The sequence below is a fragment of the Coturnix japonica genome, chromosome 18, assembly GCF_054131305.1.
Source record: "Coturnix japonica strain WE chromosome 18, WE-NBRP24, whole genome shotgun sequence".
In the NCBI taxonomy this organism is placed as follows: Eukaryota; Metazoa; Chordata; class Aves; order Galliformes; family Phasianidae; genus Coturnix; species Coturnix japonica.
Genome location: NC_140680.1, coordinates 12,865,960 through 12,889,017, shown reverse-complemented (window position 1 = coordinate 12,889,017; position 23,058 = coordinate 12,865,960). Strand labels below are relative to the sequence as shown.

General features: G+C 43.7%; 1 protein-coding gene across 12 annotated transcripts in view; it reads left to right on the top strand.

Annotated features, from left to right (window-relative positions):
* The window catches only part of FBXW11 (F-box and WD repeat domain containing 11), a 52,136-nt gene that overhangs the window by 15,895 nt on the left and 13,183 nt on the right, over positions 1 to 23,058 (top strand). For 11 of the 12 annotated variants that reach the window (XM_085518953.1, XM_015876271.3, XM_085518958.1 and 8 more), the window contains 4 exons: positions 13,982 to 14,044; positions 15,131 to 15,356; positions 21,714 to 21,900; positions 22,421 to 22,511. In XM_085518953.1, the coding sequence (XP_085375079.1) occupies positions 13,982 to 14,044; positions 15,131 to 15,356; positions 21,714 to 21,900; positions 22,421 to 22,511 (567 nt within the window). Of the gene's footprint in view, positions 1 to 9,993; positions 10,139 to 13,981; positions 14,045 to 15,130; positions 15,357 to 21,713; positions 21,901 to 22,420; positions 22,512 to 23,058 lie in introns of those variants that run through there. The other variant, XM_085518957.1, reaches the window with a different exon arrangement.

Here is a 23,058-nt window from a genome sequence, read left to right as displayed (position 1 = left end):
CTCATTTCAGGCATGTGACTCATGAGCCCCGTGGGGAACTTGGAAGTGGAAGTGGCACCAGTTGCTTTCCCCATTTTTCTGTTTTTGGCACCGTGACTTGCCTTTCGTTGTTCCATAGCTTATGAAATAATAGAAATGGGTAGGACATGTCTGCCTGGAGGTACGTGATCAGTAATATTAGAGTAATGATGATTAATAGTGAGTATAAGGGGGTGAATAGAGAAGCTCTTCAGTGGCATGAAGCTATCAGAGTGTTGTATCAGTTATCTGTGTGTTATGTGTATAGGCTGGGTAGTGAATGGTCCAAAGGAAGAAGAAATCCTAGTCTTAAATCTGGGTTAAAACCTAACTGTGCTTCTAAAAATCAAACTGTAGCATTTAAGCAGATGTCCTCTGGTGCCAGTGGGTTGGATGGCCATGTTCTAATTCTTTAGGTTGAGTCACACTTTGTATTCTGTGCTTTTCTCTTGCAGAGAAATTCCTGCTTATTTAGTGGGATTTTCTGGACAGATGCCCTGCCCGAGGCAGGGAGTTGGAGTCAATGATCCTTGAGGTCCTTTCCAACCCAAACCATTCTGTGAATATTTGCCCTTTTACTGTGACCTGTTAATGAATGGACAGATACGTAATTAAAAAAACCCCACAACATGGCTGGTGTTACTGCATGGAAAAGCACGTCCTGAATGCCAGTTACCTGTTGAAAATACTGTAAAATCTGAGGGCTTATTTGTGACTACTGAATTGTCTTTAATAGCAGTTTAGTAACAAGGTGTTGGCCTTCCCATTCTTGGATTCAAATAGCTGCTGTTCTCATCCTGTCTTTGGTACAAATTTGACTGCAAGACTGCAAGCAGGCTGGTGTCTTACACGAGTGTTCCTACCAATGTGCCCTTTCTTGCTTCCCCCACTCACACCCCTCCAACGTGGTTTCCTTGCTGCTCCTTTTTATTTGTTGTCTGTCAGGCATTGCTCTGTTGTCTGCAGTGTCCCGTGCTTCCTTAGCACTGTCCCAGGGCTGTGCACCACAGGGAGGTGACATTGGTGTGGTTCTTGCCAGAGCCCTTCCTGCTTGCACATTACAACAGCAATGCATTGATTTACTCCCCATAACTGGAAGCTGTCTTTGCAAAAATGCCTTAAGAGCCTTTTGAATTGACCGATTCATAATTTATTACTGCTTGGAGGAACTTACAATTTGCTAGTGGCGTTATGAAGCGTTAGGGCTTCAATGTTCTTTTCCTTATGATGGCATATTCTGCAAAGGAAACGATTCTCTAGCGATAAGGAATCTCAGTGCTATCACAGCTGAGCGAGGGCACAAGGGAGAAAATGGAATTTATTTATTGCTAAGATACAATTTAACATGAACTTGCCAACACTTCTATTTGTTATTCTTCACTAATTTTGAGTTTCTGGTGGTTGGCGTTTCTATTCAGATACCAGATGGAAGTATAAAAATGGAAACCAGAACCGGAGAAGATTGTATCTGAAAACTAAGAATTGATTTATCGATGTGAAAACTTTCAGCATCTTATTTTTTTTTATTGCCGTGCTGTTGTTTTCACAGCACAGATTCAGACACGGACTCGAAGCAGGGCTCTTGAAATCACAATGCGTGCAGTAGGTGCGTCCTGTTAAAGCCTTTTTCTACGGTGTGCAAAATCACAAATGGGAGAGTGATGAATGGCCTGTCACTGTGCTGCCTGCCTCCTTCTCAAAATGTTATTCCTCCCCGCAGCTGTTAAAATGAGTTGTAATAGCCAGACAACTGCTTTCCTTCTCCTCTTAGGTTTGAAATCATTTACAAATATTTCTTTGACGTGTTTTCTGGTATTTTGCCTCAAAACAGTCGGACTGTTACCGTTCCTTCTTGGAAACAGTCCAACAGGTCCATTAAAAAGAAATGCAGATTTGATTCCTTTTTATTTTGTTTTTGGAAGGAACACGGTGTTCTCACCGATCTCTGAAATATTTCTGCTTGCCCCTGTGCTTTAAACAGCTTCTTTCTGAGACACAAAGCTGTAGAGCCAAGCCCAGCCTTTGTGGAGGGCTCTCATGTGATGGCTGGGCTTGAGGATCACAGTGGGCTTTTCCAGCCTCGATGACTGCATGGTGTCCTGTGATTCAAGCTGTGGATAGTGGCTCAGTGCACCTGTTGTACAGTCAGATGATGCTGGGTCTGTGAACCTGATGGTTAATGCCCATTTCTTTCCTGCTGCACAGCCCTGATGGGGGCTGGACACCCATAGGATGAGGAAACATGAAGTGCTGGGAGATTTTTTTTCTTTCCCAAGAATGATTTATTATCCAGAGGAAAGTGTTGCGATAAGCTCTTTTTTCAGTCATCCTTTGTGTATCAGAGTGCTTTCAGTTTTATGACTTTAATTATTAACTAAGCCTGCTGCTTCGTCGGGGCAAGAAGAGAGACCTTCACTTTATTGGGTCAATTCATGGTGTTTATTTTCAAGCAGAAGAGGATGGTTACTTGCTGGATGACTTTGAATGTTAGCCAGTGAGCTCAGATCGAGCTATGAACCAGGGCTCTTCCTCTGTAGCCTCTTTAAGAAGCAGAAGTGTTCCCTGATGTCAGAGGCCTCACACTTGCACTGAATGTCTGTAAGTTTTAATTCCTGATCCCCCATCTTGAAGTATTTCTGTGTAATGCAGGCGTTTCAAGTTACTTGACTAGTGACTGTTAATTACAGGGCAGTTCTCTCACCTCTGTTTTTTTCTTCAGAAGCTTTTAGTATTCAAAAATCAGCTGCCTAATCTGTAATCTTTATGGCTGTGATAGAGATCAGAAGGAATGTGTAGTTCCTTGACCCTCTTTGTGATATTTCACTAAGCTGCGCACTGCAGAATTCTGAATGTAGGACCAGAAATGGGAGCTTAGGAATGCACTCCTCGTCAGTCACTTGCTAACTTGCCTTTGCTGGTGTTTCTCTGTGGTGCTGTTAGAGATCCCAATCTTCCTTCTCTCAGGCTGGGAGGGATCCCTAAGGAGGCAAGCACGCTTCTTGATGATGGATTCACCTATCAGCCGAAGATGCTAGACCTTGCTTCAGCAAATCCCGAGCCATGGCTTCTATCTGCCACAGATAAGCATCACTTCAAGCATCAATTTATGTTCCTCGGAAAAGCTAACACAGTTGTGCTGAGGCTGATGCATTTCACAAGCAGTGGGTGGGAGTTGTTGTTCCTGATAGCCCTTACAGAAGCCTGCATCTTGGTGCACAGAGATGCTGGGCACGCCTTTGTGTGCATGCTTCCTCTGCCTCTGTTGGGAAAGTGGGGGTTTTTTGCTCCCTGCCCCTGTTAGGGCGAGAAGAAATCTGTGAAGTAAACTGCCATGTTCTTCAGCCTGCCTACTAATAATGCCGTGCTTGTGCTGGGAGGGAGTGGAGTCTGCCATAGCAGGGAAGAGGATATGCAAGGCGGTCTATTCCATGCATGTCTGATGCAGTCCTTGTCCTTGAAGATGTCTGCTCTGCCTCCCTTCAAAGAATTTGCAGATTAACAGGAAATAATAATTTCCTGCTAAAGTGGAAATTAAATTTGTTCAGCTCCTTCACCCAGTGCTGGTAGGTTTTGGGTCACAGGGTCACAGCCAGGAAACTGGTGGGGAATTGAGCTGCGGTGTTGATAGCAGCATTAGTCGTGATTGTGGCAGTGTGAATAGTACTGCCCATGGAGAGTCATCGCTGTGCAGGGATGTGAGGACCCGTGGGATTAGCAGGCAGGGTGTTCCCTGGTTTCTCTGGGCCTCCTCTGTTTGTGTCTGATCTTTATGCTGGAGGGTCTTAGTGGCTGCAGTGCAGGAAAGTCTTAAAATACATGGTTTGGTTTTCATGGGTAGAATGGACATAAATCACAGTTGCGGATGTGCCAGCAGTTGACGAACCCAACAGTACCGAGCCAATCTTCCAGACACCCACATATCAAATATAGGAGAAGTGATATAGCAGAGAAAGGAGGAACTGGAACCAAAACTTTGTAGTGTTCTGTAGGATGTTTCTATCGCAAATGTGACTATTTTGCAACCCTTCGCTACAAAGAGGTGTTGTAAGTCCTGAATTGACGCTTGGCATTGTATTGGTGCTTTTAGGGACTCTTACCTTTTGGAGCTGAACTCTTTCCTTTTGAGTTCTTGAGTGTTATCATTCTTCAGGTTGACGCATGCTCCTTGATATACAGATATTAAGCCAGATTTGAAAACCAGAGTTTTGCTCTGCTCTCTTTTTGTTCAGAAATATACAGCAGTTTTCCTACTGAAGTGATGTGAAACTCCAATGTCTTCAGAAAGAGAGGAGATAATTTTTGGCCTGCTGCAGCAGTCCCAGCTTTGGTTTCAGGGCCTCATTGCCCAACACACTCCTTTTGGCTGCGACGCTGCCTTTTGGATCCTGTAAAACTTCACCAGCTCTCAGTGGGAGCGTTGCACTGTGCTGTGCTGTAACACAAAGTGAATTGCTGAAGTGATGGATGAAAAACAATCCCTCGGAAAACGGAATGTGAGACACTGGGCACATCTTCCCCTGCTCTCAAATCCCTTTCTGTGGACCCTTCAAACCAGAGACTTTCTGCTATTAATTAACTGCATGTTGAAGTTGCAGGGAGAAGTGGTTCTGACCTCGGAGGTCAAGAGCATTTAGACCTCCATTATATAAATCATGTGAAACCCCAATTAGGCGATTGCACATTCCTTTTAATACCTGGATACAACTGGCACTTCAGTGTAGTGTTTGGCTAAGCCCAGGCAAGGCTGGGTGGAGATCTGGACCAAAATGAGGATTTGATTTTAGCATCTCTCATTGCTGAAGGCTTCTTTCTTAACCAGAGCTAGTCCAAGGCCTTTTTCTAAGAAAAGCCTTTCTCAGGGCTTTTGGTTGAATGTCAAAAATGCGCTGAAATTGGGTATTAAGCTAAGGCTTGTTTCATACAATTAATGAGTGGTTAGGATTTTGTGGATTAATATGGCTTCGTTAGCTGCCAAATTGGAAGTACATTGCTGTGCATCTTTGGAGGAAAAACATGGTCTTACAATGGCTCTTGAATGGTACTGGAATCTTTCTTGGAGCCGCTGGCTGGTTTGAGGCTTTATTTTTATGGAGTATTTGTATTGTGCTAGCTTCTATAATTTCTTGTGTGCAAGAATGCTTCTTCCCACACTTGTATTTTGCAGAAGACAAATACTTGAGGTTACTGAACACATTCTGTGATTTTGCTGTTTCAGACTCCTCCGTGTTTTTGAGTAACGTTTTCATAACTTACAGAAAGAAAAAGCCTCTGTAGGATCCTCTGCAGAATGTGGCTGCAGTTCTCCTGCTCCCTGGGGAGGAGCAAAAGCCAGAGAACAAGTTCTGGCCATCATCCTGATGGCCACTAAAAACAGAGGGATGGAGAAGAAAGTGCCAGGTCTGCTCCTAGAAAAAACAGGGAAATGACGCAGGCGAGCTTAGAGGATTGATTGTTCAGTTGAAGCTCGTACTTCTGATCCTTAAATTCTCATTTGTCAGTCTTTCATGATAACAAACTTGATCCTGTGGCCTTGTGGTTCCTGGGAGTTGCTCTGTGTGCTTTGGTGTGTGTGTAGCAGCTCTCCTGTGAGGAAAGGTTGAGGGAACTGGGCTTGTTTAGCTTGGCGAAGAGAAGGCTCCAGGGAGACCTCATTGTGGGCATCCAGTACTTGAAGGAGCGTATAAACAGGAGGGGGAATGGCTATTTATGAGGGTGGAATAGGGAATGGTTTTAAACTGAGACAGGGGAGGTTTAAGTTGGATCTTAGGAGGAAGTTTTTCACTCAGAGGGTGGTGACGCACTGGAACAGGTTGCCCAAGGAGGCTGAGGATGCCCCATCCCTGCAGGCATTCAAGGCCAGGCTGGATGTGGCTCTGGGCAGCCTGGGCTGCTGGTTGGTGACCCTGCACACAGCAGGGGAGTTGAAATGATCATTGTGGTCCTTTTCAACCCAGGCGATTCTAATATAAAATAAATATATATATGACAGTGGGGATGGGAGGAGAATTGGATTTTTAAGAATGACTTGGTGATTGAGGTTCTTTTAATAGACTGAAGTCTTTGATGCCCACTTGTGTTCTTTGTATGGCTTTTTAGGCACCTTTGTGCTGGGAGCTGGGCTCAGCTGCTGTCTGGCACACTGAGGTAACTAAATTTGGGTAAGAGTGGGTTTCACGTGGATCCAGAAGCAGAAGTCTGAACCTAAATTCCCTCTGGGCATCCAGGAATAACCCTCAGAGTATTTTAGCTTTGCAGCAGGCAACCAAATTGCAAACATGCTTAATCTGTACATAGGCTGATTTATTTTGGATGAATCTGAAGGCGTCTGAGGGTGACCTGCTTACCAACTAGATCTGAAATTTGCTTCTGAGACGCTCCTCATCCCACCTGTAATCTGAAAAACTTATAGGAGGGATGGGAGTTGTGTAGGAGAGCGTGTGGTTTGTTCTCTGGCCGCTCAGGACAAGTGCCTGTGATGTAGTGGAAGCTCTGACAACTTCAGCTGCTTTTAATTCAGTTAGTTCAGAGATTCCCAGCATCCACAGTTCGAGGGATTTTCAGCAGTGTCGGCAATAAGCCGGAGCTCTGTAGCACACTGCAAAGCACTGAGATGTTTTTGCTGTGGGCAGGAATGCAGCCGGCTGCATGCAGCACAGAGCCTGCCAAGGAGGGCTGGGTGCCCGGCTAAAAACAGGCAGGGCTTGTGAGCTGAAGGTATAATTCAGCCTCTGAGTGGGCTGGCAGAGCGCTGCGCAGTCCAGCTGGTTGAAGATAAAGCCACTTTTCAGCTGAAAGGAAAATGCGATCAGTGCGTAGCAAAGTTAAGCTATAGAAGTGAGAGCGAAAGCCCTAAATTAATGCGTGGGTTTGGAGGGCAGGAGCTGCTTGGTGGGGGCTGTGGGCTCTCACCTGCCCTTCTGCAGGGCTCTCATCCTTATGTGCAGGGAAGCAGTTTGCCTGATGTCTGTGTTGGGCAAGCCTGCATTATGGTGCTCAGAACAGTGCAGGGCTGACTCATCTGAGCCACAATTACACAACTCAGTGCTCTCTGTCCTTATGCATACAGCGTGTTAAGATGTGATGGATGCAGGCAGCTTTTGGTTACCGAGTCTTTGCTCCAGACACTCAGAAAATTAAATGGGATCAGGGTGTGTTTGGGACAGTTACACAAGGAACATTTTAGGCACCATCCCCTTAGTACCTGGTGGGGTAAACGCTGCCCTAAGAAGTGCAAAGCTGTTGCATATTATTAAAAAAAAATAGGGGAGTGCTCAGGCAATTTAAATCATCTGACAGATCAAAAGCATTCTCCTCCCTGTCTAATGTTAGCAATTACACCTGCTGCTGGAAACACTGGTGTCTCCTGGGATCGCAGTAATTATATGTTTTTTTTTCTAGTAACATCTATTGAGTGAAAATACACGCGTGCTGGAAAACAGCTGGTAGTTTGGACAGAAGTAGCAGGGTTTTCTCTTGTTCCAGCCTAAACTGACTGCGCCCCACACTGACTTCTGAAGTTAACTTAATGTTGGATCAGACGTGCTAAATATTAAGAGATGCACAACCATGTATTGACTGAAGAACAGCAAATTAATTTTGCAGTGATGTAAGGCAAAGAATGATACTTTAGAAGCCGAGTTGGAATACTGGTACTAATTGCAGTCCTGAAAGCATTCATGATTAATCAGGATAACCTGTTGTTAGTAGCCATTTGTGTTCTCACCTTCAGAATAACTGTTCTAGAGCGCTTGAAGTGCAGAGACAGTTGAGGTTTTTCTATCTCTGAGCAGCGATAGAACAGCTGGGTACTGGGAGCTCTTATTGATCAGGCAGAGCTTCCTGGAAATCAGGCCCCTGGGAGATGTACAAACGGCAGCATAAAAGCATCAAGTATCCTTATCTAATGTTCAGCCTGTGAGCTGTGCTCCGAGCAGGGTTTGTTCTCACAAGTGTTTGTTCTCACCCTGTTACCCTGTTGGTGTTTAAGGTATCTGCTGGTACTGAGTCTTCTTGCAAACCTTTCTGTGGTTACTCAGAGGCTAATAAAAGCGATGCTTTATTTCCAGTGCGAGGATTTCCTTCTAATTTTGCCTTCAGCTGTTAGATCTTGGTACGCTCTCAGTATTTCAAGTATATTTTCAGTTGAACTTCCAGCAATAACTGCACTACCTGGCAACTGGGGAGCCTGGCTGCTAGGGGAGGACTGAACGGAACTGAGCATGATTTGTATGGTTACTTAATGCTTACATAAACAGTTCAGTTTAAGCTGAAAGAAGAAATTAGTACAGATCTCAGATACAGGTATGACCGTGATCAGCAGAACCAACTTTCAATCTACTTGAAACCCTTCAAGTTGAACTCACTGACCCTTAGAGCTTTGTTTTCATAGTGCTTTATAGCGACGGAGCTGTGGATGAAGAGTTTTCTCTGCCATCATGTGTTTTCTGAATCTCTTTTATTTGGCACATTATTTGGCTGTGGGCTCCACTGTCTGCTTTTCATCTCAGGGGACTGTTTTCATGCAGGTAGGGCTTAGTTGTCTGACTAAGTTGAAAATCAGAATGAACAACAGTGAATGACAAAAAGAGATGGTGCATGGCCCCATTTATTATAGGTATCCTGAGCCGAGACCTGGAGCTGCGGTGTTGGCCATCTCCTCTGTGAAGCCAGACATCTTTGTTGCCCTGCTCTCAGTAACTGTTCCTAACCTTTTATTACTCTGTTGATACAAGAATCTTTTATGTGCTTCCTCCCTAATAGCCTTTGGCTATACTTGCAGAGATCTTTTTGAGGTTCTGAGTCTTTCCAGTTGTTAACATAGGCACGTTATTTCAGTGGCTGCCTATTTCTGAGCTGGAATTCAGAGCCATCAGAGTATTTTGCATTCCTCTGCAGATTTGGAGAAGAGATTTTGTCCTTGATGTGAGAAGAGCTGCTGCATGTTTTATGTGGTTCTCCTGCTTCACTTAGTGCTTGGGCTCTCAGTAGTTAAAAGATGTCAAGTGTCAAGGTGTTTCTAATAAACATCATTTAACAGATTCCTGGATCAGAAATTAGTGATCAGTCACTTCCTAAAGATGGACTTGTGTTCATTTTAAAGTACTCTTAAGCCATCTGGGGCTTCCTGGCTATTTCAAAAGCAGGAATCCATGAGAGACACAGCCATCACTTTCAGATGTTAGAAATTTCATGCTGCTTTTCTTCCTCATCCCCTTCCTGATGTGGTCCCATTGTCGTGCTGGGTGGTGGATGCCTCTCCTCCCCTGGGTGCTGATAATTAGTGCCTTCAGCAGTCTCTGCCTGGCAGAGCTGGTTTCAGAAGGCAGTGTGAGTCTGCGGGGAGCCAACTTCAGCCTCTGTGTTCAACTTCTGAGTATCCAAGTATGTATGTAGTTACTGCTGTCATTTCTTCAACTTCTCTAAGGCTAAACGTAGGCATGATTTGCTGAAGGAAATCAGAGCTAAACTGCTTTGATTGGTTTTGTTCATTTCGTAGTTTAACTAATATTCCTTCAGTGAATGGGAACTTTGTCAGAAATGAGAACTTGAAATACTTGGCTTACTTGGTCTCAGATTCAAATTGCTGATCTAACGTTGGGGCAATGAAAGCTCCTGTTGGTCACCGCTTTCCATTTCACCGTAATACTGCTCTTCCATTTCTCAAGGTAGCACAGCTCCTGTCTAGTTTTGGCTAAACAGATCCATCCTTCAGCAGGGAGGAGTTACTGGAGAGTCTCAGCAATGTTGTTTTCCTGGCTGGGAGCTGCTGCAGCTGATTGTGAGTCTCGTCCCAGTTCCCAGGGTTATTGCTATCACCTCTGTAATTGCTCTGTCGGCACTGGAACTAAAACTGGGTTAAAGAACAAAGCTGCATCGTGCTGCTGCTGTTCAGTCGATTAAGTGTCTAAAAGCACTTCCAAATGCAGTAGCTTGGTGCAGAGCTCTCAGCTCTACCTGCCTGTAGCTGGCACAGCTGGTAGAAGACGAAATAGCTTTGTGCTGGGAACCTCTTCTCTTGGGTTCAGGGAGTGAGACCTGGCAGGGAAATGGAAGTGCTGTACGTTTACATGGCTGTGGAACTGTAAATCCTGGGGAGATGCCAGAGTTTAGTTGCTACCAGGTATGTGAGGATCTTGATTGACACTGATTTATAATGTTTCTTTGATACCTGCAATATTTTTCCCTTTTGGAAACGTTGATGATTGCTTTTATTTTTTTTGAACTTTTTGGAATCAGATTTCTGAAGGAAATGAGCTTTACATAATGATGTTCCTTGTCAGCATCTCTTTCTTCACCGCAAAAGACTTTCGCCACGTCCACCTGCATCCCACAGAAGGGTGGAAATCCAAGGGCTGGAAGCACTGCATGCAGAAAAGAAAGTTCAAGTTGAAGGAAGCTTGGAGTTCTTGCAGGGCTATTGGAAGAACATGGGATGCTGCAGCATGGAAAGCAGCTCATGCACTTTGTTGCAGCTGCTGATTTACTGTTAGTGGGAATGGAGACGGGCTGTTCATGGAGTGACTTTATTCAGCTGAGCGTGACCGTAGGGCAGCATGAAATGTCTGTTCAGAGCCATTGTTACTGTGTCGCTGTCGCTGCCTTTCCTGGTAGGGGATGGAGAGTGCTTGTTCCAGGCTGACTAATTAAGGAATGACAGCTGGTTTGAAATATCATTCTAATTTTGCAAGAGCTATGAGTAAGTTAACAAGAATTTCTGGAAAAAAAAAATGAACTTACAAGCGGGATTAATTGACAGTATTCAGAAGCTCGGCTTCTATTGTGAGGAGCTGATGGGCTTCTGTGGTCCTGGCAATAGCACATCCCGCCTGTTCTGTCTGTGAACGCTGCTCAGCCCCATTGTAGGGACTCAGGGCTGCACAGCTGAGCAGGAAGGAGTTCAGTGCCTGTACCTGTGTTCATGTTGTGGGGAAACAGGGTGTGGGTGAAGTTCCTGGTGCTTGGGAGCTGCCGGGAAGCTGTGCAGGAGGGCAGCAGGAAGCTGGGTGTTGAGGCTGGGTGGGGTAGGCAGCAAGACACAGGTGGAGAGCAGGGAATGAATGGCATGATAAGGAGGAGTGTCCAACTTGTAGATGCCTATCTGCCTTCTTGCTCAATAGTTGGAGACCTTCCCATGCATGGACTGGTGACACCAGCTGTTATGGGTTCTGGAATTCTTCTGATGGGCACTGTGGATGTGTAGGACAAATTAGAGCTGTCTGATTGCTTCTTCCAGGCACCAGGACAGGATCCGCCTTGGCATCTTGTGTTCTGATGTGTTAGTCTGGGAACAGTGTGAAAATCCCATGTGAGCTGGGACATACGTGATCTGGGAATAGCCAGAAAAGTTCAGTATGGTAAAGGGCAGAAGTAGAAAGGATGTATCAGGAAGAGAAGATAATAGGGAGCAATTTGGAGCAAGTTTGGGATAGGAGAAGACGACACAATTAACGCTGTAGTAGATACCATCAAATTAACGTAGCTGTGTGTTAAGTACAGTCTCATAGAAAGAGTTAAATTTCCAGCTAAAAGTGGATCCGTGCGGTCTGCCCTCATCTCTGCAGCTCAGACATCAAAAGGACGTGGATGTGCCTGTCAGCAGCACTGCTGTGTGTGCCAGGTAGTTGCTGTGGAACCAAGAAACTGTTCTGGGCCAGAACTGTGCTGACCCCCTGAAGAACGAGGGACAAGTGGAGAGGGGTTGAAGTAATGCAGCGTTCCTATTGCTCCAGTACAGCGCTGTACAGGACACAGCACTGCTCTGAAAGCCTGCTACCCTTGAACCGAGCAGCGTCAGAGCCAGAGCAGAATTTGTGTAATAAGAGCTTGCTTTGTAGTCAGCACAGTGTGGAAGTCTGAACATCTTGGTCAAGTTTTTCTTGTGTGCTTTATGTTAGAGCTCTGCTCTGCTCTAGCTCTGTTGTGTGTTCCTGGAATGAAAAGCATTGCATTTAGAGCTTTATTCATAGCCTACATCCCAGAAAAAGATAATGGTGACCGCTGAGAATTTTCCCAGTGAAGAAACAGAAGAAAGCAGTGACAGACACTGCGTAACATACTGAAGGAAAGTGAGGTTGGGCTGAACTGATAGAAGCTGGGATTTCTGCAGTACCCGAGCCAGGCATGGCAGTGGGAAACTTCAAGGTTTGATACTCTGAGAGTTCTTCTTCGTGGCTCTTAGGTAATGGCAGCTCATAGAATCAGTGCATGTTTTTAACCTTAAACATCAGAAGAAATGGTGATGTTCCTTACTCGTGTAGGTGCGTACTAACTGAAAGCACTGTCAGAAATAAGTGGGAATTTCTAAGTAGTGTTTTAATATTTATGATTTTAAACTGACAAACTTGCCCGGTGTGATTCCCTGGAGCCGTGCCTGCCTTTAGGGCCAGGCTAGTTGGCGTGGACCTGCTGGGTGCCAGGAGGGCTGCAATGGGCTGTGCAGCACAGAGTCCCATGGGCACAGCTCTGCTGGGGCCCGGGGTGTGCTTCTGTAGAGACCATAAATGGGAAGTGGGACGTACTTCTCTAATGTTACTGTTCATGTGTGTCCAGAAGCACTGGAACACACCTATGTTGGGAGTAGCAGAAGTACCTTTACTGCCTTTGTCCAACTCTGGATTCCCTGCTTGCATCTCCTGAACTCGTATTTGGTGTTGCTGTTTGTGCCGTAACCAGACAGACTGGAGTGTTCTGTCACCCAGCAGACAGTTTTCATAATGACATCTTGCCTCTGTGTGAGATGTGATTTTCATATGTAACAGCAAGGCAGGAGGGGGCTCAGGGTAGGCTTCAGGACCAGCCCAGGAGTCGAGTGGTGGAGCAGGGCTTGACTGTAGGGATAATGCTGCTAATTTTTGGTTTCAAGTTTGCTGATTTCGGTGTGGTTCACTCCTAATAAGAGAGGGATGGGGAGACGAAGTGCCAAATGTTTATTGATGTGGAGGAGTGTTTTGATTTGGGAATGTAGCTGTTAAGGAGTTAATCCATAATCAGCAATGGCAAGTGTAAAGGAGATGTGTGACTTATTTCATCATGTGTTTGACTGGACTGTATTGTTCCTCTTTCCGCTGAGAGAGGGGAAGAAAGATTGAAAAAAAACTAAAGGCAATGTCAGGTTTTCTTGATGGCCATCTGGCAGTTATTCAGCTTGCAGTGGGGAGGGCAGACTGGTGGGAAGCTCAAGTGTGGAGCACCAGTGAGCAGGCAGAAAGAAATGGCAGCTGGGGTAATGACAGCAGAAATGAGCAGGTAATTAAAAGAAGGAAAGATTCTTATGAAGTCAAGTGACCTCTAAAAAGAAATATCTGTGGCTGAATGTTGTTAGAAATTCTTCCATCTGTTGTTCCTGAGCAAAAGGGAAGATGAGGAGCAGTGGTGAAGGAGGGCGAGCCTTGAAGTTAAATTGGGGTGAAGGAAGCTGCTGACTGCCAAGGGGCCATGACCACAAACTGACTGCAAGCTGCAAGGATGTTCTGCAGAGAGCGATCCCTCCTCTCATGCTGAGCTACGTCTGCAAAGAGGAGTTAATGCTCTGTTGCATGCAAGCAGAATATCATGATTTTTTTTATTTTATTTTATTTTCAACTGGATGTGTGTAATTTTGCTTTGGCAGAAAGTGCTACTTGATTGCTTTGACAGGTTTAATTACTTTGGCCTGAGTAGGATGCAAGTGAATTTGTTTCCCACTGAGAAAAGCGTTGAAAGGCTGCATGAAAACCCTTCAAAGAAATTGAAGAGGGGCTGGGGAGTTGTCTTTACAGTAAGTGGGTTTGATAAACCTGTCAGTTAGAAGGGGAATTTATTTACAAGATGCAGGTTTTGTGGCCAGAAATCTCTGCTAATTCCATTCACAGGGAAAATTAATTTTACCTGTTCAATTAATTTGCTTTTCCATCATGCTTGTATAGCGAGGATTTGCCATAGTATGAAAAACAGAAAATTAAAGTCTGAATTCTGTTTTTCCTAGAACACGTCAGTGATGGAGGATCAGAATGAAGATGAGTCTCCAAAGAAAAATACCCTATGGCAGGTAGGTCTGTGTGCATGGGGAGAGGTAGGCTGTGGTTTTCTTTGGGAAGCTTCCACATGCTTGTGTCCGCAGATACATAATCATCCTTATATGTGGTTGACTATCATCCTGAAATAAGCTCAGTATTCAACTGAAGGATGACATCAATGAGCAATGCTTAAGAAATGATTGGATCTTAAGTTCTGTGGTTTGTGCTGACCTTGAAATGACACAGTTGTGCTTCAAAGAATATGCGTGAATACGGTGCAGCCTTTCAGAGCAGGTCACCTTTGTTTAAAAGGAAAAATCCAGCACTTGCTTATAGAAGGGAACTGCAACCAGTTGGCTTTGGACTATTTTGGGAATATTTAGGAGAGCCTCAGCAGCACTTTTTGATGTCATAAATTGCTCAGAAGACCGTGGCATGAGCCTTTGATTCTCTTTACTGATAAGTAGTGAGTCGTGGGGTGGTGTTCTGAAGCATCCTTATTTGTCGCTAAAGCTCCTAGGGTTTATTTTATGTGGATGCCTCAAACATTGAGATGAGCTGTTTTTCCAGAACCAAAACAAGCATTGCTGCTTGACATCACATCATTCTTGGGCCTTATTTGTGGGCAAACAGTGCGACAGCGACATGGATGGTCTTGATGGTTTTTATGTTAATTGGGGAAGTTGTAGCCAGCTTTTGTACATAACTGAGCGTGTATTATTTTAAGTGCTAGAGCCTCTGTAAAGCATTTGTGGGGGCAGACTGCAGTGTGCAGCAAAGGCAAACTGGCGTGTGCAGAAGAAACCACTTAGTTGGAAAAATTTGTTCTAAAACAGGTTAAGTTTTTGAAGTTAAAATTGTAAGAGGTAGGCGAATTCAAGTCTCAGCTTAGCTAATAACTTCTGGTTTGGAAGAAGAGCCTTTCGCTTGGCTTTATCTATGGAAGATGAGGTGCGCACAGCATTGCTTGTAGCTTGAACAATGTATCGCTCGTAGCTTGAACAATGTTTAAAAGCTTGGTTATTGTCTTTGTTTCTTCTCATGTTCTCTTCATTGGAGAGTTCTTAGAAGGCTGCTTTTGTTCATTTTAAGTACTGACGTTTTGTTTCTATAAACAGATAAGTAATGGAACTTCATCTGTGATTGTCTCAAGAAAAAGACCATCAGAAGGAAACTACGAAAAGGAGAAAGACTTGTGTATTAAATATTTTGACCAGTGGTCTGAATCAGATCAAGTTGAATTTGTGGAACACCTTATTTCACGAATGTGTCACTATCAGCATGGACATATTAACTCTTACTTGAAGCCCATGTTACAACGGGACTTCATCACTGCATTACCAGGTAAATTATTACTCATTTTACAAGAAGCGTGTTTATGAAAGCGTTTTTCTGGTACACTGAATATATGCAGGCTTTGTGAACATCCTCTAGATGTAGATTGGCTGCTTTAAATAATGTGATGTCTCCTGGTCAAAGGAAACTCAGGAGGACAGCTGAGTAATTCAATTCTGGGATTATTTGAATTGGCCACTGGATGCCAGTGTTGTTCCATGAAGAGTAGTTTGAGTTGGATATCCTGAAGAGCAGCAGGTTTTCCAAATCCTGAATGAAATGCTGCCTGCACAGATAAACGAATCTGGTTTGTCTGATCCTGTTGCTGACTCAAGAGCAGAAACAATTGGGGATTTCTGTGTGTTGTCCAGCTTTGATTTCTTTCTTCACTTGTTCAGAACCTCCAGTGCCACAGATCAGAGTATAACTTTGTCAACAGTTTGAATATGAAATATATTCTTTCCCTTAAGGTATTCATATTTGAAAATATGGAGCATTAATAAGTAGGTACACAAAATCACTCACTTTTAAATTTCCTGGAAAATTGTGGGGTTTTCTTCCCATTAATTTATGGAAGGATTTCTTCTGGAAGGTAAATACGTGGGTGTCATTCTCAGAATGAGAAATATGCATCACATAAGCAGTCAAATATATTCTGTTTGCCACTGGCTGTAAAATAGCACAGACTGACACCTGCAGTGAGTGGTCTGTGGCTGGAGGAACTCAACTTTTGGAAGTAGTGATGGGATTTTGACTCATCTGTCAAGCATGGTTGAAATGAAATTCTTAGTAGCCAGAGGGATGAAGTAGGAGGATGAAGAGTATGGGGTAGGACATAGAATAATACAGAATCTCATGTGCTCTCGTTCCTTTTTATTAAAAAAAAAGTCTTCGAAATAAGAATGGAGGCCATGAAAGGGAGGAAATTGCCTTTTCTCTCACATCTCCATTTCATAGAATCTCTTTTAAAAGTAGGCTTAGCTTATCAAGGCACATGCATAGAAAGGTGCTCCTCATTCTAACTCCTTTCAGTAGTGGATGTTTCTTTCAGCTCGCTTTGCTCTTGATTTCCTGATTTCTCTGGGGGAATATCTGAGATGTAACAAAAAAATAATAAAGTGAAATAGACCATCACAGTCATCATGTGCAAGCATGAGCTTCAATTATACTTTTGTTTGCCTTTATGTTACATGTCAAGGCGGATATAATGGAGATGCATAGTTCTTTTGTATTACATTTGTATTGCTGAGATGTTTCTGGGAGCTTCGTAGCTGACAGTTGTTTTTACTGCATTTATATATGTAACAAATAGATATTTATTTTGACAACTTTTGTTGTTTGGAAAATGTGAATATTGGAAGCTGTTCCTATTTCCTGTGTCAGCTTTTCTTAAAGGTAATATTGTAAAAAGAGATGCTTCGCTGGGGATGATTTGCTGTTTTCAGTTACCTTGCATTGGTTTGCTTATGTTTGGCACTACCTACAACGCTCTGAGAAGCAGCAGCTGCCTCGTGTCATGAGGGGCTTTATGATGTTTTTATTCATTTAGAAAAGTTATTTTTCTGCAGATACTCATGGTAGAAAATGCAGTTTCTCAGAATGGCCGATAGAAGCCAAGTTTCCATGTGATGCTGTGCTGCAGTGCTGCTGGCTGGGCTGCTGAGCAGGGAGCTGCCCTGTGCAGGCACCTGTCCAAAGTGTCTCTGCAGAGAATAGTGGTGTTTGTTGCCTTTTGTCTTTATCCCAAATCTCCAGCATTTAGATGGGAACTCTGCGCTGTCGGTGCAGATTTGTTACTTCTTGGGTTGCATTAGGACACATCAGTTGCTGTGAGAGCAGAAGAAAGGATTCATTAATTCTTCCCTTACCATCAGGCGCAAGGAGAAGTGGATTTGAACGTGTGGTGTTACTGTGTAGATTTACCCAAGAGCTTAATTTGACACAATTGAAATCAATGCCATTGTAGAATGACTCTGTCCCTACAGGTCAGGCTGTGCTCAGGATCTTTCCTGCTGCCTCAGTTCCTGCAGATCCCACCCGGATCTCTGCAGTGATCAAAGTCAGTGCAATTGCATGAGCCAAGTGACTGCTTTGTGTCTAGTGCTGGTCAGGTTCATAGAGCTGACATCCCATTTTTGTGTTCCCTTGACATACGAAGTGATATTTGCTCATTGAGTTTACAAATTCCTGTGGATTTAATTTTTTTTTTTTTTTAATTTACTATTGAAATTCAACCATCTGGTACCTATAATGAACAACAGCTGGTTTTTTTTCCACCATCTTCCATAACACTGCAAAGGCTCTGGAAGAGATGTGAGGGTGGGGAATAACATGATTCGCTGTTAAGTAAGCACACCAATAACTGCTGGATGCATTTTGCTGAAGAAAATTCAAAGGTTTTAGTCCCTAATTTAGAATCTGCTTTTCACACTAAATGTTCAGAGACTTTTAATACAAAACAGGCGTTTGCAGCCACTTTGGGCTTTAAGTTGTCAGAAAGTGAAGTCCTGCATGTTGTCTGATGGGATTATCACAGGCCCATCTGAGCTGAAGTGTAACTAGCAGGTCCCATTGTGCAGCTCCACATAAATATTTCACTTGACACGGCTTTGGTGAGAGTGAGGTCAATCTGTATGTCTTTGCAAGCAGAAAGAATTGGAAGAATAGACTTGGTGGCAAAGCTCATCATCCCCCTGGAGGTCAGCACAGGTTCTGGAGAGACTGTTGGGCCTTCAGGCTGCAGCTTGAGGTCAATGTGCTGGCAGATGGTTGCTGCCTTGCCCTCATCTTGGCTGGCTTTATTGCCTGCTAGAAAGCACGCCATGTATTTTGAATACCTTAAAGTAGATTTTATTGTCTGTTAACCATCATATTTATTTAATGAGGTTGCATTTGTCTTCTTAATTTGATTGCATTTCTGGACTTGCAGCATGAGGTGGATTTGGATCCAGGTTTTCACAGCTGCTTTTCAAAGGAGTGTTACTGCCCTTTCAAATGTAGTTGTTTGAAGACTGAACAATTATGAAGCATTTCTGCTTTTGCCTGTCATTTTTCTTAGTCAGTTCTGCACAATGGCGTTTAATGTGGAGAACTATCATTTGGAAAAAATAGTATTTCACAAGGAAAAGAAAAGTAAAAGCCCTTGGATTAGAGCAGCTGATGAATGAGCACATTGTATTACTTGATCACGTTTTTAAATAGGGAATTACAAAACCTTGGGCTTTGACAATCCTGTATTTGCTTAGCACCACAAGAGATAAGATGGAGAGCCAGCATGGTGTTTGCTGCCTGCTGTTATGGCTGGGAACCTGATGCTCTTTATTGGTCTCAAAACAGCAATGGGAATCAAACTGCCAAAACTGCCTCAGTGACACTGAAGTTCTTACACAAAGGATTTCAAATAGCACGTCTGGATTTCCAATAAGGGAGTGTGCTGTTTGCTGCTTGTACTTGATTCTATAATGCTTAACCTGCTGCTGGAAAGCAAGGGGGTACTGCCTTCCTCACTCTGAAAGGCATTTCAGTTCTGCTTAGAGCAGACCTAGGTCTGTTTGGTGTTATCTGAAGATGATCTAGGTATGGTACAACAAGGGCTGAAGCCAATGTGTGCATTTATTCAGTTCAGAGGATGCTTTGCAGTGTGGCTTGTTCATTGGATTAGCTACTGGTAACTTCACAGCCCCTTGGCATTCTTGTCTTGCTTTGTGGTGGGGTAATTATTTAGTTCATTGCCAGGAGATGGCAGTAACAGATAAACTTTTATAGTAGTATAAGTGCATATGAACAGTGCTTGGATGTCCTGTGTTATCTGTCACGTTCTGCCTTAGGAACTGGGACTTTACATTGCAGAGACTGCTGAGAGCCATGAGCAAGGTGTTAGCAACAGATGGATGCCAGCAAGGAGACTTTGTCCCATACCCTTCATTTTTGAGGGTGTGGTTGAAAAAACTGCGGAGTTAGGGTTTGCTTGAAACTAGTTAGCTGAGAACATTTAACTTTCCCCATCTGTGAGTGTTAGTCTGCCCATGTGGTGGCTTTTTTCATTTAAGTTTAGCCAGTCTGGCAGCGTTACACTTCTCAGGCCTGGAATTACAGGAGCATCCAATAGGAGGGTTTGTTCAGCATGGATCCTGCTGTCCCATCTTTGTGATGAGAGATACACAGTGAGACTCTGACCAGAGCGTGTCTGCTGAGGACGGCTGTTCCCTTGGTGGCACAGCTAGGTTATTTGATGAACTTCACATGATTCTTTTGCTCGTTCAGCTGCAGGCTTTCAGGTGCTCAAGTGAAGGATTTCTTTCACACCTTAAGGGTGCAGATGATGAAACATTTGCCTGTCATCATTCACATGCTGCTGGTTTTTATGGAACCCAGGCATAGCCAGAGTGGGTTATTCCTCTAACATAAAGAGAAATTAAGGTCATCTGAGAAGATTAGCTTTGTGTGTGCCTCTGCTCTTCGGGCAGGCTGCAGCTGATTAAACCCATTTTTCACGTGGCAGAGACAGGACAGCATCCTGTAGCTCTGGGCTGGCAGAGCACTGAAAGTCAGTGCTCTTGTCCTGCTGTTTTACAGACATTCTGTTGGCATCAATGTTTACATCCCTTTTTAAGCTTGAAACATAGCAGCCTGATCCTGGCCATGCTATCAATTCTGTAATTTCCTAGCATTCCTTAGTCTTATTGCCTAGTGATTTGACTAAGGATCCTTGTGCAAATCATAATGCACCAGCAGCCCCACACTGTGGTGCCTGAAGAAGAGCAAAAGCTGTTCTGTGCCCTGTTGGTAACACCTGTAACCTTCAGCATCACAGAGCTGCTCACTCAGCAGAGCTGTCTTGTTTTCACAATATATGTCCTGCTTTTCACTGTGAGTGGAGTTATCGTCTTGATTCCCAGTGGTTTTGTGCCTTTAACATTGGGGAAGGACCTTGCAGTGATTACATTGCCCAGAGAATCCTTGGGATAGTTGCCAAATCACAGTAACTTCAATGTATCCTCAGTAAACAGCGCTTTGAATCCTTGATAGTTACTAGCAAGGTTGGGGTGGAGCAGACTGTAAGACAGCTTTCACAATGTGTACAGATACAAGCTGCTATTAGTGCAGGAGGTGCTGCTGCTCATAGCTGCACTGAGATGCTCCATTGTTGGGAGAGGGTTCCTTGACTTTGGGATTACTTGGGTTGGAGACCCACTGGGAGAATTGTAGAATCACAGGTTTCAACCTGGATTGAAAAGGACCACAATGATCACCCAGTTTCAACCCCCCCTGCTATGTGCAGGGTCACCAACCAGCAGAACAGTGTGCCCAGAGCCGCATCCAGCCTGGCCTTGAATGCCTTCAGGGATGGAGCATCCATAGCCTATCCCAGCAGGTGAAGAGGAGATGCAAAGATACCATCTGTTATTACGGCTGTTTTACATATGTTGTGAAATCTTTGAAGCTAAACTAGCATTACTTTGGACTAGAATGTATGGTTCAGAAGCTGAGCCGCCACCTGTCAGTATTTCAGAAGTACTTGACTCCTGGGGACCCTGAGCTGGCTTCAGTTGAATCTTACACTTAGAAACAATCACATTGCCGGGATACAAAATTAAGTGCTGCATTGAATGTGGCTGTGTTAAACCTGAAGTTATTTAAAAATGAATTATTCCTCTTGAATTTTTCTGTAGCTTCAGAGAAGCTGCAGCTGCCCTCTGCTGCTGGTGTAGTCCTTCAGTAATAACTTCCCTGAGCATGGAGACTGGTGGCAGCCACCTGTGAATCAGCACAACTGCCTGAGCTGTTAAAGCACCACGTTCATGTAATGCATTTGTCCGATGCATTCCTGCTGCTTTCTCCTGCTTACACCAGGCTTCAGGGCATGGAGCATACCTGAAATTAAGGAGAGGCATTGGCACCTGGGATGTCTGTATTCTTTGATGTTGAGTCTATCTTCTGCTAAGTTATCTAATGTTACACATAAGGCAGCAGGAATCAATATTACAACCTTGTATTACAGATCTTGAGGAATACCTGCTTCTTGGGCCATGTAGCCCCATGGATTATGTGCTTAAAACATCCAACATTCTGTGCTGAGAAGCAGGAAAGTGCTTCTGCTGCTGATGCACAGCAGTGAAGCTTAGTTTGCTCTCATTCTTTCTGTGAAAATGGAACAGCCTAGTAGTAGGAAAGGACTAAGGAGAGAGGTATTTTGGTGTATCTGGTGGGATTTATTTGTGACTGATACTTCTGTGTATGATATGATTAATCACATTTGCTCCGGTGCCTTAAATATAAAGCTGTGTTAGCTCTCTGTACTGTAAAACATGTTTAGTAGTTTACTGCGAAGTGATTGACGTGTTGATTGCTTTTATTTCTTTGTAGAGCAAGGCTTAGATCACATAGCAGAAAACATCCTTTCCTATCTTGATGCCAGATCACTCTGTGCAGCAGAGCTGGTATGCAAGGAGTGGCAGAGAGTCATCTCTGAGGGAATGCTATGGAAAAAATTGATTGAAAGAATGGTACGCACAGATCCGCTGTGGAAGGGACTGTCAGAAAGAAGGGGTTGGTAAGTACCCAGACAATAATTCATCTCTTACTGTGTTTCCCTTGATAAATTAAACTAATCGTGAGCATTACCAAAGAGCAATTGATAGTATCACTGCAGCTCTTATCCCTCCTGTGGACTGCTGGGGCAGCAGCAGCAAAGAAGCTTTTCATCCTTCACAAGGATACTGAAGGTATCAGGTGTTCTGCTTTAGAAATGTGTTTGTCTGTGCTCTCTAGTGGTGTGCCTAAGAAAATGCAAGGCATGCTGTAAGGAGCTGTGCAAGAGGAGGACACCCTGCTGGTCAAAGCCTTGTGAAGCAGAGGACCCTCAATCAGAAAGCCATAAGGAAAACACCTGTTTCTTTTCAAATATAGCTGTCAAATTGTAAAGTCACAAGGGTTATAATTTCAATACTACAAATTATGACAAGTATTCTGTAAGAATGTATTGTAAGTTCTTGTTCTGTGCAGATTTTAAATTCCTTTGCGGTTTGGTTTCTTTGTGATTAACTGAAAAATATGTTTCTGGTTCTTTCTAGGGATCAGTACCTGTTTAAAAACAGGCCAACAGATGGCCCCCCAAATTCGTTTTACAGGTCCTTATACCCAAAGATAATACAGGACATAGAGGTATGTTTTCTGACATGTCATATCTGCAGTAGAATTTATATTTATTTCAGCCACGTGATGGGTATAAAGTTTTGGTCTGAAGTTCATTAGTGGGGAAATGTGTTCTGATGTTTAAGGCAGATGTGATCTAATGGAATCATTCCGCTATGGCAAACGTGAGTCTGTGTTGCTTGGCACTCTGTAAAATCATTCAGAGCTCTTAGTCTACCTGTAAAACGTAACTGCTGCAGAATATAATCCAATTTTTAAATATTTTTAGCCCCTGTTACACAATTAATGAACATCTAAAGGTGCAGAACTAAGGGTTAAATGTCACACAGGTGAAGACAGATCAAATTTGATGCTTGCTAGCTGAACAATGCACATCTTAGTATTTGAAAGGAGTTGTATGTGTAAGGAAGGGCAGTGACAATATAGTGATGGTAAGTGATGGGTGGTGTTGTACCATGTCAGTGCTTTAGGCTTTTGAAACACTGCTGTTTTTAGGTTTCCATCCTGGAGTGGGGTTGGTGTTTTTGCTAATAGCCCAGGGTCCCCTATAATTCAT